The sequence below is a fragment of the Rhizophagus irregularis genome, chromosome 14 (genome assembly GCF_026210795.1).
Source record: "Rhizophagus irregularis chromosome 14, complete sequence".
Taxonomy (NCBI): Eukaryota; Fungi; Glomeromycota; class Glomeromycetes; order Glomerales; family Glomeraceae; genus Rhizophagus; species Rhizophagus irregularis.
In genome coordinates this window covers 3,343,659-3,362,127 of record NC_089442.1, presented here as the reverse complement: position 1 = coordinate 3,362,127, position 18,469 = coordinate 3,343,659, and the positions used below count along the sequence as shown (strand labels likewise).

The 18,469-nt window shown below is 27.1% G+C and overlaps 2 protein-coding genes across 2 annotated transcripts; one reads left to right on the top strand and one right to left on the bottom strand.

The window, feature by feature from the left end:
- Positions 1-11,105: 11,105 nt before the first annotated feature.
- OCT59_006420 (uncharacterized protein) lies at positions 11,106-12,209 on the top strand (the record flags this gene model as incomplete). The annotated part of the gene is made up of 1 exon (XM_025324394.2): positions 11,106-12,209. The coding sequence occupies one exon, from the start codon at positions 11,106-11,108 to the stop codon at positions 12,207-12,209; it is 1,104 nt and encodes a 367-aa protein (XP_025186444.2).
- Positions 12,210-15,305: 3,096 nt separating this feature from the next.
- Positions 15,306-16,328, bottom strand: OCT59_006419 (uncharacterized protein; the record flags this gene model as incomplete). The annotated part of the gene is made up of 3 exons (XM_025323402.2): positions 15,306-15,470; positions 15,550-15,707; positions 15,794-16,328. 3 exons carry the CDS (start codon positions 16,326-16,328, stop codon positions 15,306-15,308), a joined length of 858 nt encoding a protein of 285 aa, XP_025186443.1.
- Between the last annotated feature and the right edge of the window lie 2,141 nt (positions 16,329-18,469).

Genomic DNA, 18,469 nt, shown 5'->3' with positions numbered 1-18,469 from the left:
AGAGGGAAATAACGGATGATAACTTTAAACAATAATCAATATTGAAAATAAAAGATTGACAAAGGAAATTATAATAAATTTCCTATATTAAAGCCACGGTAAAGGAGGGAGTCCAAAAAAATATGGACGATTTTTTTTTTCGTTTCGAATTAGAGAAAAGGAATGAGAGTGAAAAATTGCGGTAAAGTTAGATAAAAATTAATTTTATACTTTATAAACAGTATATCTAAGATGAAACGTATGGTATCACAATAATTTGAATACATTTCTGCATCGCAAAAAAAAAAAGTGTACATCAATTAAATATACAAACAATTATAATTTTTCGCTTTGTTAAACTTAGGGCGGAACAACAATTTTCTAATTTACCTTGTTTAGGTAAAGCTGGTACGAAATTTTATATCCTAAATGACATAATCGATCGATAAATTATTATTGGTTAAAAATTTTCAAAAATGTAATATTTCATAACGAATAGAAAATGGTGTAAAGATTTACAAAAATTTGTGGTAATCGCATGGACTTTATGGTAACAAAAAAAAAATAAAAAAAATAAAAAAATAAAGAAATTATAAATATTATTAATTCATAATTCTTTCGTAAAGACCTTTGTCAATGTTGTCATTTACAAGTTGTGAATGTTATGATTGAAAATAAACAAACGATACATATAATGAATAACATATAAAAATTGAAAAAAAATGGAAAATGAAAATTCCTAAAACGCATGCTAGTTTAATTACATATGCACAAGAATAATTTATTAACCAATGATTATTCATAATATTATTTTATTTATATTATTAAAAAATGATTTACAAAAAATCGTGGCGTAGTAATTCTAAACTAACTAAAAATAATTTTAGCAGTAAAAATATGATAATTATGAAAGGTTCGGGAATTTTTTTTCGTCATATCATGTGAATACTTCTTTAAGTCATATAATTATCCGGTAAAATACAAGTAAAAATTCTTTATACGATCACTATAAATAAATATTTAATATTTATTTTTAGATTTCTTTTTCGTGTAATATATAAAAAAAGATTGAGTGTTATTATTTCTTTACAAATAATATAAATAATATATTTTCGTATGAGTAATTTGGAATATAATTTTATTATCAGTGCAGTAGTGGATTATGATTAACAATTAACATAATTATACGGATTATACGGATATATTGTATCTCCATTCCTATTAATGCAGATGATTTCACTTATGTTCTTACAAATATTTTGATTTATCGATACATTATAATAAAATTTATTTCTTACAATAAACCACTTTGAAACATCAGAATAAGTTGATACTTTTAAAATAACTCCTGCATTTTTTATTTAGACAGTGCGGATAAATAATTGCAGGCATCAATGTTTAAAAAAATTAACTGATTTGGTTTGAAAAATGAAGGTTTTATGTTTTTAAAAAAGTAAATTATGAAAAGAATATAATCATCTAAAGAGTAAAGAGTAGGGTAACTGGTAAGTGTGGGTATTCATTACGTAATATCATTCTTCGTATAACATAATGTACACGCTTACCCGTATTTGTACTTCATATCCTGACCGGTACCCAATTTCATAGTAACAGAAATTTGTTTGCTGATCGAAGTCTTTTCCTTTATAAAAAGGATAGCTTTTTCGAGTTATCGCCTAAAATGTATGAAGAAATTTTTGTGGAACTGAACAAAATGGTTATAATAATGTCTAGATGGGATAAGTGCATGCGATTTAATGAAACTTCAAGGACACTGGCAAAAATTATCTTTTTGACCCTGTACGACATCCTTTTTTGACCCTCCTATATGTAATACAGTATACAGTATGTGAGTCAAAAAAATAACGCAAGGAAGGTAATTTTTGCGGCACAGTGACTTGGAAGGTCCAATATCACGTGCTTTAGTCCAACTTGTTGGTCATGCGATATCGATACCTGAAGGTCTCATCTTCTCCCTCAACTGCTCATTAGTTCAAGAAAGTTCATATTTCTAAGAATAAGAAAGTTAGTATATTTTTAAAGAATTTTTTAGTAATAAAAATGTTTCCGATAGTCTTTTTTTTTTAAATGAAATGTCCATTTATCTTTAAGAAAATCTAAGTCCTGTATAAAAAAAGATTCTTAACATTTTATTAATCAAAATGATACTAGCTAAAATTAAATCCAACGAATAAACATTTGCCAATTATTCCCTCCTGGCCTCCTCGCGGAATCTATAATTGAAACGATTAAATATTAATATCGAATAGTCTAATTAATGCAATTATGATATTTATTTTGCTGACTAATAAATAACACTACCAAATAATAAAATACAATGCAAAATAATATACTAATTATATACAAATGCGGAGTTTTTTTTAACTTATCTTTATTTTGAGAATAGCTGATAGGGACAAAATCTTGCCGATCAGAATCCCGAACCCGTCGTTTAACTATCCTGACAAATCATATCCCATTGTCCTGTTACTCATTATCCTGACACATCATTCTTTTTTAATTTTTTATTGTTTATGATACAATAATAATAAAAACAAATCAAAGCTATAAAGTTTATTTTCAAAAAATTTATTTTATTTATATTTTTTATTAATATATAATAATTCCTTGTCTACCATTTCCCGAACACCATTTTCCTGAATATACCTTTTCCTATAGTTGATTACCCTGAACCACTCAATTTCCTGAATCCCTGTTTCTCGAATTCCAATTTCTTAAAGTTCAATTTCCTGAATCTTGAATCCCAATATCAATATCCTGAATCCCGATATCCGGAATGGACAATTCCTGAAAGTGACTGAAACACATAACAATAAAATGTATTTTTTTTAAAATTTACTGTATTACATGGTAATTAATAAATCATATAGAAAAAAGAAAAATTATTATTACAAAACCACCAACCAGGATTTGACTAATTTCGCTATACAATACAAATATTTTATTCGTTATCAAAGGTTGTATTTCGCGAGAAAAATTTCTCGGTCAGTATAATTTTTCAGTTATGATCAATTTTCTTTGACATATCGATATGTTTTTTTTTTGTTCAGATGATTACATCACTTTTCTTCCCAAATTTTATCGAGACATTCTAGTTGAATGATAACTGTTCATTCCACGTTTCTTTTGTGAATGCATTTTTGTATAAACTTTAATTAACAAAATTTAAAAACAGCAATTCATGCAAATTCATTCGGGATATTGGAATTCAGGATATTAGCAGGAAATTGGATTTCAAAAAATTGGATGGGATTCGGGAATAGGAAAATGTCCAATTCGGAAAGTTGGCATTCAGGTAATTAACTTCAGGAAAAGGTATATTCGGGAAAATGCCATTCATAAAATCGTGCTGTATGTAACCATAATAATTTTGATAACTTTGCAAAAATTAATATTTTTTTAAATGATTATATAATATCATGTGGTGGGTTACGCCGTTACGGTATGTTTTACCGAAGTCTTTTTCGTCGAATGGACATTTCGCAGAATCATTTCTCCCAAATCGTCCATTTCATTTCGCCGAAAATGTTGTTGATTAACATGATATTTCCTTAATCATTGACGATTCGATACAAAAGAAATAAAAAATGTTCAAAGAAATAATTTTCTTTAAACCATTTTATTTTCATTTGTTCGGAAAATTGATGAGTACGATGAATTTGTCAAATAAAACCAATTTTCCTTTAATTAAAAAAAATAGACAAATCGCAACTTAATATAATGTGTAAATAATTCGTTTGTCTTCTTTAAAAAAGGAAAAGAAAAATTAAAAAGTTCCATATCTTCGACAAAATGCCCTTCGGCGAAATGGATTCGCCGAAATGTCCTTCGTCAAATAGCCATTCGGTAAAATATCCATTCAGGGAAACGGCATTTCGGCGAAACGGTACTTCGGCGAAAAGTTCGGTACCCGTGTGTTGTAATTTTAAATGACGCATTTAATATTGAATGACACATGACTGACCATCACTCATTCACTCTTGTATAATAAAAGCTAATGTTCTTCGGTAACGTAGTAGATCATCATATACGACCCAATTATTAAGGGTACATTATAAGTTCAACAAAATCAAAAGATTAGTAGATGGTTAGAAAATTAAAAAGGTATTAATACGAGTAGAGAAATTTTATACAAACAATCAGTATTTAAATTTGTGGTACAATTAAGAGAGGTCAAAAAATAAAGAAAACGTCCAAATAAACGATTTTGCGATGCAAATAAAGAAATAGATAACGGCATAAAGTATCAGTAAAGGCCAAAGGGGAATCAATTGAAAAAGGTAACACGACGGATATGGATATAACAATAGAGTTATCTCCACAAGCAATTAGTTCTACGATCGATAAAATTGCGTCATTACTAGAAGATCATAGTATTCATAAAAAGAGGATACTACAGTAATAAGCAAGTTAAACGACGGGATTAAACGAGAGCAAATATTAGAAGATACTTTTGAGAACAATATAAAAGATTAAGAAAAAGTAGAATATTAAGATAAAATAAGAACAGAACAAAAACAGTATAAATTTTATAAAATCACAAAATAGAAATTTTAAACAGAGATAATCGTATTTCATCAATTTCATCAACAAACTTTTATCTGAGTTTTATTATTGATCCTAAAACATATAAGTAACTTAAGTTAACTATATTATATATTTATATTATTACAATAAACACAGGCGTTTTTATCTCAGTTATCTCAGTTATCTCAGTTATCCTGCACCTGCAGAAATTGAAATAGTAACTCTGTAAAGGTTAAAATAAATAAAATAAAAACCATACCGCTGCTGTACTCGCCCTATAAAAAAAATTCTGAATAAATGATCATTTTTCTAGTTTTTATGCCGAAGAAACTCAGACACGTGATCATTTTTCCGAAAAATTTTTTATAGACCAAACATTTGTTAAACATAAAAATAATATATTTCTGATATACAAGTTGGAGACTTGGAAAAGCTGGATCATTTCGTGATGTTGATATCATTGATATCATTCATATCAATGAAATTCCTTAAAATGTTACGTGACGCGATGACAATTATTGATAAATAGATAAATATAGATAGATTAGATAGATTGATCATGAAATTAAAGGCGCAGTGCTGTAGTGCTGTAATGAGTCATTGTAAAATTTCATATACAAAATATACTATCGCATAAATCAGGTATTGTTATAATTTGTACAACAATAAAATATATAAAATGATCTTATTTCCTTTTTTTTTTTCTTACAAAATTTTACAACGCAATAAATACAAAAACATCAAAGAAAATATTTTACAAACACAAAAACCATCAAAGAAAATATACACAAAATTTTGACCGCGTCTGGTCTGGTCCTATGGTTAACTACCCACAGAAGTATACTGTGGGAACATTTTGGAACCGCCCGTTAGGAAGCAAATATTACAAGCGGAACCTCGTAACAAACAGATATCCTTCGTAAATGGAACAACGGATGCTCAATAATATGTAAATCAGATAAAGAGACCGACCTCAGTTATCCGACCTATCGATAACACACTTAACGCAACTAAACCTGTTGATTAGTCAGGTGAACGATATGAAGCTTGGCTTCAACTCGAACTCAACTCAAGAACCTTGGCTTTGGACGCGCTATCATTTGGCAACGATATCCGACGCGAATTTACACTTAAAAGCTTATCACCCCAATTATAAACGTCCCACCAATCAAAAGGGAGTCTTCGGTGATGACTTATCTAACCTGGTTAAGGATCAACAAATTATTCAACGATTCTTTCAGATATTCACAACAGGGCTCATAGATTTCTGGCAATAGTATCACTTGGATCAAGGGGGAAACGTCCTTTCGGATGTTGTGGGCGTGACTGAACCGAAGCAGATCCTCTGCCTCATTTACTTCTGAAATCAAGGGATTGATCAGTTTGACAATGAGGCTGGAATAGTTTGAATGGAGTAAACTGGAGATAGCGAAAACGTTCACGTTGTACTTGTTCAACGTTAGTGATGGTGCATAGGATAATAGTTGGCGAAAAAAAAGAAGTAATGAAATTTCATTAGATCTTTCACCCGAATAGAAAATCAAGTGGTATATCACGCGAATAAAGTAAGAAACTGAGCTTAAATTTCACAAGTGAGTGTCTGTTATTTTTATCTGTTCATGCCTGGTTGTCTTCAATTATAGGATACACGGGTAGTACCTCATAGTACCTCTGAGGTCAATACATGAACATGATAGTATCCGGTGAGGCCTACAGCGTTTAGTGAGGAGAAATAGGGATTACCATTAATTTCGAACGCCTTTTACCATTAATTTCGCCGAACACCCCTATGCTGAGGATACTATCTCTACGTGCTTTAATCCTTAATTGTTGGCTTCTGGTCATTAGATAATAATAATTTTTACTTGCTTAACCAAGGTTAACCATTTTTTTTCTTTCAGTTTTATAGGTCAATCTACTCTTAAATTCACAAGTGTAAGTATCTGTTATTTTTATCTGTTCATGCCTGGTTGTCTTCAATTATAGGATACACGGGTAGTACCTCTTGAGGTCAATACATGAACATGATAGTATCCGGTGAGGCCTACAGCGTTTAGTGAGGAGAAATAGGGATTACCATTAATTTCGAACGCCTTTTACCATTAATTTCGCCGAACACCCCTATGCTGAGGATACTATCTCTACGTGCTTTAATCCTTAATTGTTGGCTTCTGGTCATTAGATAATAATAATTCTTACTTGCTTAACCAAGGTTAACCATTTTTTTCTTTCAGTTTTATAGGTCAATCTACTCTTAAATTCACAAGTGTAAGTGTCTGTCATTTTCGAACGCCTTTTACCATAATTTATCAATGGACATCAATTGATTCGACATCAATTGATAATTGAAGTATTTTATATAGTTATATTCATAAGTAAGATGTTATTGGATTATTTGGTATTGCATCACATAAATTCGTTAATAAAACTTATTTATTAAAATGTGCTCGATTTTTGCTAAATATGATTATTAATAAAAATAAAGAAAAATTCCACGCTAATGTAAATTACAAAAATTTACGATCTTTTGCCGGTTGCACTTGTTGACAAATTGAACACGTGACATTTAGCCAATCAATTTTACATCCTTTAAACACTCTTATACGACGAGTTATCGGCTACAAATTTTTTTAAATGTCCCGCAATAATTATAATGTGTGTATATAAAGAAATAATGAATGAATGAATGAAACGATTAATTTTTTGATAACCGATTTAATTGACAGATTGTAGGTTAAACCATATGAATAAGTAAATAGTTCGTAATTAATACTCTACTAGTTTTTTTAGATTGGATATCCTGAAACTACCGAAGCTTCTAAATCCCGAGAGATTATTTAAAATCACTTGATTTTACTAATAAATTAAAGTTTCGAAAACGGGGTCATAAACTCTTTGATCCTAACACTTGAACAGCTTTGTACCGCTTCGGGCGCATCGCCTTCTGCTTCTCTATTGTTTCTAGTATTCGAAAATTTTTTTTAAAGCTATAAATACTGTCGCAAAAAGGTTGTATAACGATGATCAAAATTTTTGGGCGTCTTCATCTATTTTTTTCTTATTCCGTTCAAAATAAATATTAAATATTTAAGTATGTCCATCCAATTTTTTTCAAAATTAAGTTAAAGTCAAAACTATGTTGAAATCTTGAAGGATAATGGCCGGTACACACGATATTTTCTTATAAAGCAACAGTAGGTGGCATTCCGCTTTTATTTTCCGTAATATTTCAAACAGGACTCTTTGAAAGATTTAATAACCCACACTATATTTTATTAAATTATACCAAAATTGAAATCAAAATACTCCCAAATTTAATTAGTGTAAGGTTTGATTTGAATTTTGTTGATATATAAATATAACTAGAAGAAATCACAATGTTACATTATTCATTTGATTTCATCAGTCACTGAAATATATCGTGTTTGTTATTGTATTTATTGTATTATTTTAGAAATATTATCATGATTGTACAAGTAATCTAAGAACGATTTTATTTATTTGTTCAGATAGAGTAAATGTTAATAAACCGTCTATATTTTTTTTTACTTTAATGTTATTTTATTGTAATAAAAAGACATTAGCAATAATTTACACGAAGCAATTAGGTTATAATAGCCGTACATCGTCAGCAAATCCTGGTCATGTCCCTTTGTTGTTTTGCAACAGAGACCAATGATCATTGGGGAATATTATTTTTAATACATTTTATGAAGGAGCAATTGATTACACGCGTACCGACAATTTTGAACCCGCAAAATTTCCCCTCCGGAGATCAAGTCAAACCGGCAATGAATGTATATGCGCATTGTTATTTTGAAGACAGAAATGATGAGTAAACAACTTGCTTACAAAGTTGCACATTAATTAATCATTATTATTTTTATTCATAAATCTTGAAATAATAATTTTAATTGAAAGAAAAGCAGATTAAATTTTGTTTAAAGTAAACCAGAAATTTCTGGTTTACTTTTACGCGTAGATATATTAATAATATAAAAAATAAAATATAATAATAAAAACCAATATAATTGCTTGTTTGAAGAATCTTAGGATTTATTTTTTTTTATCATTCCTCTCATCACAAGTAGACAATTTGCAATCGCAATGCGTCACAACTTTCCATCATTTCACCGCTTATTCTGAGAACTTAGAATTATTATAATATTATTCATATTAAAACCCTTAATTAATTCAATTATTAATTTCGATAAAAAAGAATATATATTATTTATTGCATATGATAATAATGAACTGCTGTGTTTCTAGTCATAAATAGTATCAGATAAACAAGAATTGAACCTTTCAGAATATCATTCGTGTGATATGTATAATATAGAATTCCTACTAGAGATAACTTTCAAACGTAGTTTAAAACGACTCAAAATATCTTGAAAAATAAAAGCTCATCAGGAACATGTGACGTTTGTACATAATGACATAATCCTAAATATATTAGGAATTTCCTCAATATTTCTACACATTTTGTACAATATTTATAGGTATTTAGTACAATAGATAATTTACTATCATCCATGCTATATATAGTATCATTAATTTTCACGACAAATTAAATCCGTTCTTTTATTTTATAGACTAATTCAGTTGTGAATTTGTTACCTAGCTAATATGGCAAGCGGAACTAATAATTAACGTTTATTTTTTGATAATTGAAGATTTTTTTTGATTTAAATTTCCTAAGCCGTGTCAACATTTCTTTCTGAGACACAAAGTAATTAATAAAATTATCAATTCAAATAATTTATATAACCTGTTCGTAACCCAGAGATCACGTGAATTATTTTTCTCGGCGACTAATTGAAGAGAGAAAATTCATAGCGTGAGTGATTATTACTCTTCTTTACATAATCGCAACCAGAAATGATAATTAATTTTTACCGAATAACTCAATAGCTTTCAATGAAATCTTTCTAATAAACAACAAAATTGAAAGTTTATGTATTTACGAATTATATTATATGTAAAATAATTTTACACCATTTTTGAAAGGTCGACACTCAAAAAATTATAAAATTATAACAAGATAATGACATCGAACATTTATTAATCTTACAGAAAAAAAAACATCCCGATAATATCGTTGGGCGAATCTCTACCGGGGTTCGTAAAGAGACCTTCGTACGATCTTCACATACGAAATCAGATTGAATCCGCTCAAAAATTTAAATTAGCATGTACACAATTTTCATGTGTAAAAGATTTTATAATTTACCTTTATTAACCACTTTAAAATTATGTACGTATGGCTATTCATCTTTTCTTTAGTTAATAAGATTCATCAACATTCATAAAAGTTTCGAATTTGTGTTAGGGAAGTGACATTTACTGATAATTTGATTGATTATACATTATTAATAAAAGGCAATGACATATTATTTACCTTCCCATATAAGAAGATATAGCATAACATTATTAATTAATAAAATAAATTGCTATATAAAGATGATAATTCTGATATAATAATGATCAATATAATATTATACCATATTAAGGTTTTACGTTTATGATACAGGAGTCGTGGTTTCGATGGTACTTGCGTAACATGGTCGTATGATCATTTGTGCGACGATTAATTTGACGATAAATTCTTTTGAAGTATTTCAAACATATATAGATAAACTGTAAGTACAACATTACAACGAAAACATCTAAATTATATTACGAGATATAATAAATATTATAATTACTATTTCTTTAATTAATAATTTTAAAAGTAACTAAAGTAACTGATTAAAGATAAGATTTTCTTAAAAATTTAAATCTGAACTCAGAAAGGAATTTGGTATCCCATATTATGAACACCAATCAAGTTAGTGAAATTTATTATACGTTGATCATTACCAATCGCTTGAATTAAAATGGAATTGTGAAAAGGAAAATACTTTATATATATATATAACGAAGATTAAAATAATCGTGCAAATTTTTTTACCATTTTTGTTTTTTCGTACAGTTATTGTAATTCTGTTTTGCATTGAAGATCTTTCCAAACTTTATTAAAAAAATTATGTACAAAAAGCAGGGTTAAAAATTTTCGCATAAAAAATTTTTTTTTTTTTTTTTACTTATTAAAAATTCATATATATATATATATAAATATATATATATATATATCATAATATTTATGTACATATAATAAAATAAAATGGAAAATGAATGTTTATCACAACTTTCTTATGATTTTGGAAAACTTTTTGAGAATGGAGAAAATTATGATACGATAATTCAAACTGGTAATGGGAATAATAGAAAAGAAATTAAGGTACATTCGCTTATTTTATATGCTCGTTCTTCATATTTTCGTACGGCACTTTCAAAAAATTGGGTTAACAGAGAAGGAGGGATTATTAAATTTAAAAAACCAAATATTTCACCAAAAATTTTCAACTATATATTAAAGTAAGTTTTTTTTTTAATAATAAGTTCAACTTTTTAAAATTATAAAAATATTTAATCATTTCTTTTTTTTTATTTCAAGATATTTATATACAGGAAAACTTGATTTTAATGGTTATAAACCTATAGATTTGATTTTAATTTTAGTCGCAGCCGATGAAATGAATATTACAGGAATCGTAAAATACTTATTACAATATTTAGTTGATAATCATCAAAATATTTTACAAAATGATCCCGTAAATATATTACAGAATATATTACATCATGAAGTATGTTCACAATTAAGAGAATATTGTCTTGATTATATTTGTGAGAGACCAAATTTATTATTTAATTCGGAAAAGTATTTATCTTTAGATAAAAGTTTACTCTTGGCTTTATTGGATAGAAAAGATTTATTCATGGATGAAATTGAAGTTTGGAATTATTTAATTAAATGGAGTATTGCACAAACATCTATAATTCATAATATTGAAAATTTAACAAATTGGACTTCAGATGATTTTAATCTATTAAAAGAAGTTATTTCAGAATTTATTCCATTAATTAGATGGTTAAGTATATCTTCAACAGAATTTATTCAATATGTTATTCCATTTAAAAAGATTCTTCCAGAAAATTTAATTGAAGAAATTACATGTTATTATAATAATTCTAAACCTAAATTAAGTTTACCAAATTTACCTGCAAGAAAAGAACCACTTGATTCTATCCTTATTAATCAAAAACATCTTTCAATCATTTCGAATTGGATTGATGATAAAGTTAGCGAAGATATTGATTGTATAATGATACCTTATACATTTAAATTACTTTTTAGAGCTACAAGAGATGGATTTAATAATGAAAAATTTCATGAATTATGTGATAATAAAGGTGCAATATTTGTAGTTATTTCTTTACCAAATTCATCAAATTTAATTGGAGGATATAATCCACTTGATTGGAAACCAAAATTTGATAAAAGACATGGAAATAATTGGTGGAAAACTTCTAAAAGTTTTTTATTTTCTTTTACAAAAAATACTTCAAAAGGTGTAATTAGTCGTATTTCACGTGTGAATTCTTTAAAATCTGATAAAGCGATTTTATATAATGAACAATTCGGTCCTGGTTTTGGTGGTGGTCCAGATTTAGTTTTAAGTAATAATCAATTATATTGTAAAAGTCATAGTACTTATCCTGATTCACAATCATTTATTTCCGCGGGATTAACTAAGATGGAAAATTACGAAGTATTTCAAATTATAAGAAAAAAATAAATTGATAGAGGAAAGATTTCTTGATTTTGAGTTTTTATTATATTATGGGAAAAGATTTTCTTATTAAAGAGAACAATTTTTTTAAAAGATTGATGAAATGGATCCAAGTGATTTGTTTTCATATAGGGATTTTACTATTAATAAAGCATAGTTATGTTTTTAAATATGTATACTAATAATATAAATCTACATAACATTGTGAATAATTTGGGACGTTCTCCTTTACAAATATTTAAGCTATGAACCAATCCTAACATACATATAAAAATTTATTACATATAAAAAATGGCCAATTAAAAATGATTACATATAAATTTGATTAAAAATGATTATATGTAAATTGATTAAAAATGATCACATAAAATGATATTTAAAAATGATTAATAAAAATGATTAATAAAAATGATTAATAAAATTGATTAATAAAATTGATTAAAAATGATTGATTAAAAATGATATATAAAAATGATTACATATAAAAATGATTTTATTATTTATCTTAAAATTTAAATTTATTACATGATATAGAATCGATTTTTTTAAACCGCTATAACCGGTTACGATAACAAATACTGGACAGTGTATATAAACTCGAAATTTTAATAACTGAATCCCTTTTATTTTTTTTAATACAGGGTTAAAATGTGAACGATATAGATTGTAGTCTTACAGCTGATTTCAAAAAGGTCGGGACACTTAACAAAATTTTAAAGAACTCGGAAATATTCGGTAAAGCTTGATATAAAATAAAAATTATACGCTAATTTTGGAGTAATATTCCGAGAATGGTGATATAATTTTATCTTATTTTGAGCTTTACCGAATATTTCCGAGTTCTTTAACTTTGCTGTGTCCCGTGCATTATGAAATCAGCTGTAATGTTTTTTTTTTAATATTAACCGGTTAATTAAATTACCGGTTAATTAAGTTGCTTGAAGTTTCGCCTATCGAAGAACGACACTATTATAAAATTTATGATCTTACAATATAAATCGGCTTTTTTATTTACAATAAAATGTATAATGTTTTTAGTTTATTCTGTTTCCCTGAATTTTATGCATATGTGATTTACCTATCAAACATATCAACGAATTTTTCAATTTAAATGTCTGCCAATTACGTGCGAAACGTTGAAATTCACCCCGATTTTTATTATAACAACCATGCTGTTTTTAGATGGATTCGAAATTAAGGGTTTGAAAACTAAGTTCACGAAAATGATTTCTTGTTGAATTCTCTTGGCATTTTTTTTAACCCCTAAAAAAGCTTAATAATTGTTAATAAAATTAAGGAGATTGTAAAAATTAATTTGACTTAAATGTCATTAAATTTCACATTCTATTGCGTTCTTAATTAACAAAAATTGATAATCTACATTCGTTTATTCATTTGCAAGGACCCTCAAAATATATATATAGTTCAAGGGATGTCGAAATTTTTTACTAATAGCTGTACGCAAGGGTTTTTAATAAGGTCGGTACGCAAAAATTTACACCCAACTCCAAAATAGTTAGGCAAATCTGACTTTATCATCATGTGATAGTCGAGCAAACATATAATTGTAAATGTACTATGTTTTACTATCGTATATTATACATATTAATAAAATGCAAAAAAAAAACTTTGCTTTCTGCTATTATATTTTTCAATGATATCTTTTGGATCAAAAATAACCATATAATACTGGTTTTTATTTAGGGATGTTAAATTGCTTAAGTAGCTCGGAAGTAGTTTATCGAAAATTGCTTGGTATGAGTATCATTTTCTCTTACTATAATATTGGTAAATCTCGTTTATAATAATCTTTTAGCCAAGTTTAATTAATGAAGCTAAGCAATTCAACTTGTCTATAATGAGAAATCAATATTTTTAGTTGTTAGGAACCAGGTTCGAAACCGGTTCGGTTCTAAAGTAGTTCGAAGCAATTACATATTTTTTTTCTTTATTGACAATTAATTAAATTTATTGACATCAATTTTTTAGGTAAAGTTACTTATTGTAGTAAAGTAGTTCGACTCATCTGTATTTAATTGTTCAAATCGTTTCCGAACTACTTAACATCCCTATTTTCATTACTCAATAGCTGATACATTAGTTGGCAAATATGATAAATGCGAGATGATATTACATCCTTCTATAATTCCAAATTTGTATTAAAAATGCGCGAATTTAAACCCTTACATTTAAAAAATACCAATTAAAATACGCAAATAAATAACACGACTTCAGTTAAAAAATCCATAGATTGTTACGCAAATCAAAATATATCTCCGTAAATAATTATTATGATGGTGATGTAATAGTGCATCCTACCTCTACCATATTATATTTCGGGGGTCTTCATTTGCATATGATCTCAGGTTCATAGAATCATAGTATTATCCTTCTAATAAAATTATAAGTATCCAAAATTCACGTTTAATTATTTTTAGTCAACCTGTCAACTGACTGAATTAAAAAGGAATAATCAAAAATAATCGCATTTATATTTACAAAATTGTACAATCCGCAATTAAAATAAGGAGGTCGTTAAGGGAATAACTAATAAGGAAGTTATGGGATAAGGGGGGAAATTCAATTAATAAGGAGTTATGGGTTAAATATCATTCATAAAACACATGGCTTAACGCATGGCTTTTCGCATGGTTTTTCAGTCATTTCCATATATGTATAGGATTGGATGAACAATGAAAAAATTCTGAAATTTGAATTTTTAGGTTTTTTTTTAAAAAAAATGAAGTTTTAATATTCCAAATATTCCAATACCCCTTATATGCGTGAAATTTGAAAAAAAAAATACAGATTGATGAAAAATTTAAATATGTAATAAATAAATTAAGTAATATATATCGTCTCTATTTAATAAAATACTGTACATATATGCTAGTGCTAAAAACACTAAAAATACTAAATAGGTACGAATTGAAGTAATATTTAAAGTAATATTTAAAGTAATATTTTACACATAAATTTACAACATAATTTGACAAATTAAAAATAAAATAAATAATAAAAAAAAAAAGTTTACGAAATTTCATATTGTCCATTCGTATATAATGTTCATTCGTATACTTCTTAATATAAATCAGTAACGATTTAAAAATTTTTCTGACAGTAAATTCTACGAAAAATAAGATAAGAATGATAATCATTTTCCATCGAATGTTGATTTAATAATCTTTCGTATTCCCCTTCACTCATTCTTAACGGGACAAACACCTTTTTTAATGAACAAAACATCATAATACTCCATTTTAAAGCCTACATTAAGAACGGGAAGGTTATTTAAAAAGATATTTACAACCGACAAAAAAAATAAAAATATTAATATAAAACTTACTAATTTTCCAAAATCTCCGCCCCAATTTCCGATGGGAACAAGTCTTTCATCTGAATAAATGCGACCAATTAGATTGGTAGCATCCAAAAAGTCAAAGATCCCTTCGGTCATAATATTATCACTACTACTAATTCCTTTACATTCTAAATATTCACCAACTTTATTTGAAATGAAAATAAATTTAAAATTAATTTCTTAAAGAAAAATAAATACAAAAAAAAAGAAATATTTTTAATTAACTTACATAACGCTAATAAACGTTTAGAAGATGGACTGACAAGTTTAGTTTCTTCAATGTCTAAAAGTTCTATCCATCCATTTGGTTTACATACTCTGACTAATTCTTTAATAACTTTTTCTTCCCATTGTTCTTCGGTGAATTCCATTAAAACAAATCTCATATGTACAAAATCAAATGAATCATCTTCAAAAGGTAACCCCTCTAAAATATCACCTTGAGTAAACTGCAAATTATTTTGTGAAAAGTCCTTAGGAAATTTTGAAATTTTATCCAATCCAACAAATTTTGCTGACGGATAATCTTCTGAAAGTTGTAATAGCCACATACTTGAACTACCACATCCTACATCTAATACTTTAAAGTCTTCTCTTTTTAATTCTTGTTCAATCGGAGAAACAAAATTGGCTCCCCAGCATTGCTTCATCATTTCATGTAATAGTCCTGATTGGTTGAACATCATTTCATTACTTTTCGTTAGACAATTACCAGCTTTAGCACTAATTTCATTTTTTGATAGTAATTTTTGTACTTGAGACATCGTTTTAATATTAGGCAAAAGAAAATCTTTTATTCAACAAGAAATAAGGATGAAGAGGCTATTTTTATATCTTTAAATTTTTTAAAATTTTGTTCCTTATTCATATGAAATTATTATGTAATTAAATTCAATTATAATTGTCCAAATACAATCGACATTCAATACTAATTGCCCCTAATCTGTACAAGGGTATGGAATAAAGATTTACAAATCACAGGTTTGAACTTTTTTTTTTGATAAAAAAGATTGCCAGAAATAAACGTCATTTCTCGTCATCTTCTATGCATGTGCTGTGTTGTATGTGTATTGAAATTTTGAAAAATAAATACATCTTGTCAAAGTGCTATTTGAAATCAATAAAACAAATTTTTTGCTACACAATTTCAATTATTTCCAACACATTATCCTTAAATTATTATGGTATTAAAAGTATTCAGTAATTTTCGATCAGGTATATATGAATATACTTTTATTTATAATTTATGATATCATACTAAGGCTATTTATAAGTATAATATTTAACAAAATACAAATATAAATTATTTATTCCTATTAATTGAATTTTGGAAACTAATCTTTTTGATCGCGATTCTAAAGATAAAAATAAATTTTTTCTTTAAACCATAAAATTATTAGCCCGTAATTTAAATCTTACCTTTAAAAAACACCTAAGGCTGAAGAAAAAAGAATTCATTCGAAAATAATGCATCTAATTAAAAGTAAGAATAACTAAAAAAATAACGTTCGCTTTAATAAAAAGGCAAAAAAAAAAACGCTATAAATAAAACTATTACTTTTTACAATTGAATAGAGTTTGGTGACATAATTTGTATCCTGTTTTATAGTCAATATACATGTATATACAATTGACTTATACTAAAACTAAAATACTCCCCTATCAATAATATTTTATCGCCTACACCAACAATACGATAAAAAAAGGTCATATACTAATAATATGATCGTTTCCTTCCCCTATACCAATAATATGATAGGAAATGGTCATTTGGCCATTTTTCGAATTAGGGAGTCATTTGTCCAAAGGGTCATACTGTAAATCATTTGAAATTTGTCAAATGTAGAACTGTGATAAATGACATCATTCGTCATTAAGTGATCACGTATTTCGTTTAGAAACACCTAGTATCAGTTAATAGTGTTTAGTTTATTTCACTTATTAGGAAAAGAATGAATACTTAATATCAGTGGATTGTAAGATTTGGACGTTTCGAACTTCCCCAGGGTGCATTATTTGCGTCGTCATGGGGTTAGGGATTTTGAATAACGGGCAATCTATAAATTGTTGTGGCGAAGTCATGTTATTAATTTGCGTATTTAATTGATTCTTTTAAAGTAAGGGGTTTGTTTTAATACAAATTCGTCAAGGAGAGATATATATTTACGCATAATAAAGAATATATCACAGAACACATATCATATTGACAGTTTTGTATTATACATCCTAAAAAAGTAGTGTGCTGTGGTAAAAAAAATAAAATTGGAAAGACTATCTTGACCACCATGCTTAATAAGAATGTATTGAAAACAATACAAAACAATACACTAGTAAGCTTTTTTACATTTTGTGGAACGATCATTATGATCATTATGATAAAGTCAGGCTGTCAGGGGATTAGTTTCCAACTTTGGGGTTGGGTGCTAATTTTTGCGTATTTATTCAAAACCCCTGCATACAGCTATTACAGCTATTAGTAAAAAATTTAATGTTGACATTTATTTCGGGGTCTATAGGTCTATATAATAATATAAAAATTGTAGTTATTTAATGATGATCAATTCGTTTTTCACATGTTTTAAAATAAAAATCACAATCTAATAATATATGACATTTTTTATTTTTTTTTACTATTTATTTTTTTTTATGCTTTCATTAAATGAACACAAAAAAGTTTTTTTATGAATGCTCGGAAAATTTTTAGGTTAAAAATTCTATTAGTTATAATTGTAGACCTTTATAGATATAACTAGTTCATCCCATAGACCTTCTTGAATAAATTATGTGAAAAAAAAAATTTTAGCATTAATATAAATAAAAGAGATAAAGGATCAGTTCATGGTACTGGTATCCATAGATCAGTAATTTTATGAAAAAAATTTGGTCCTTTTGTCAAATTAAAAAA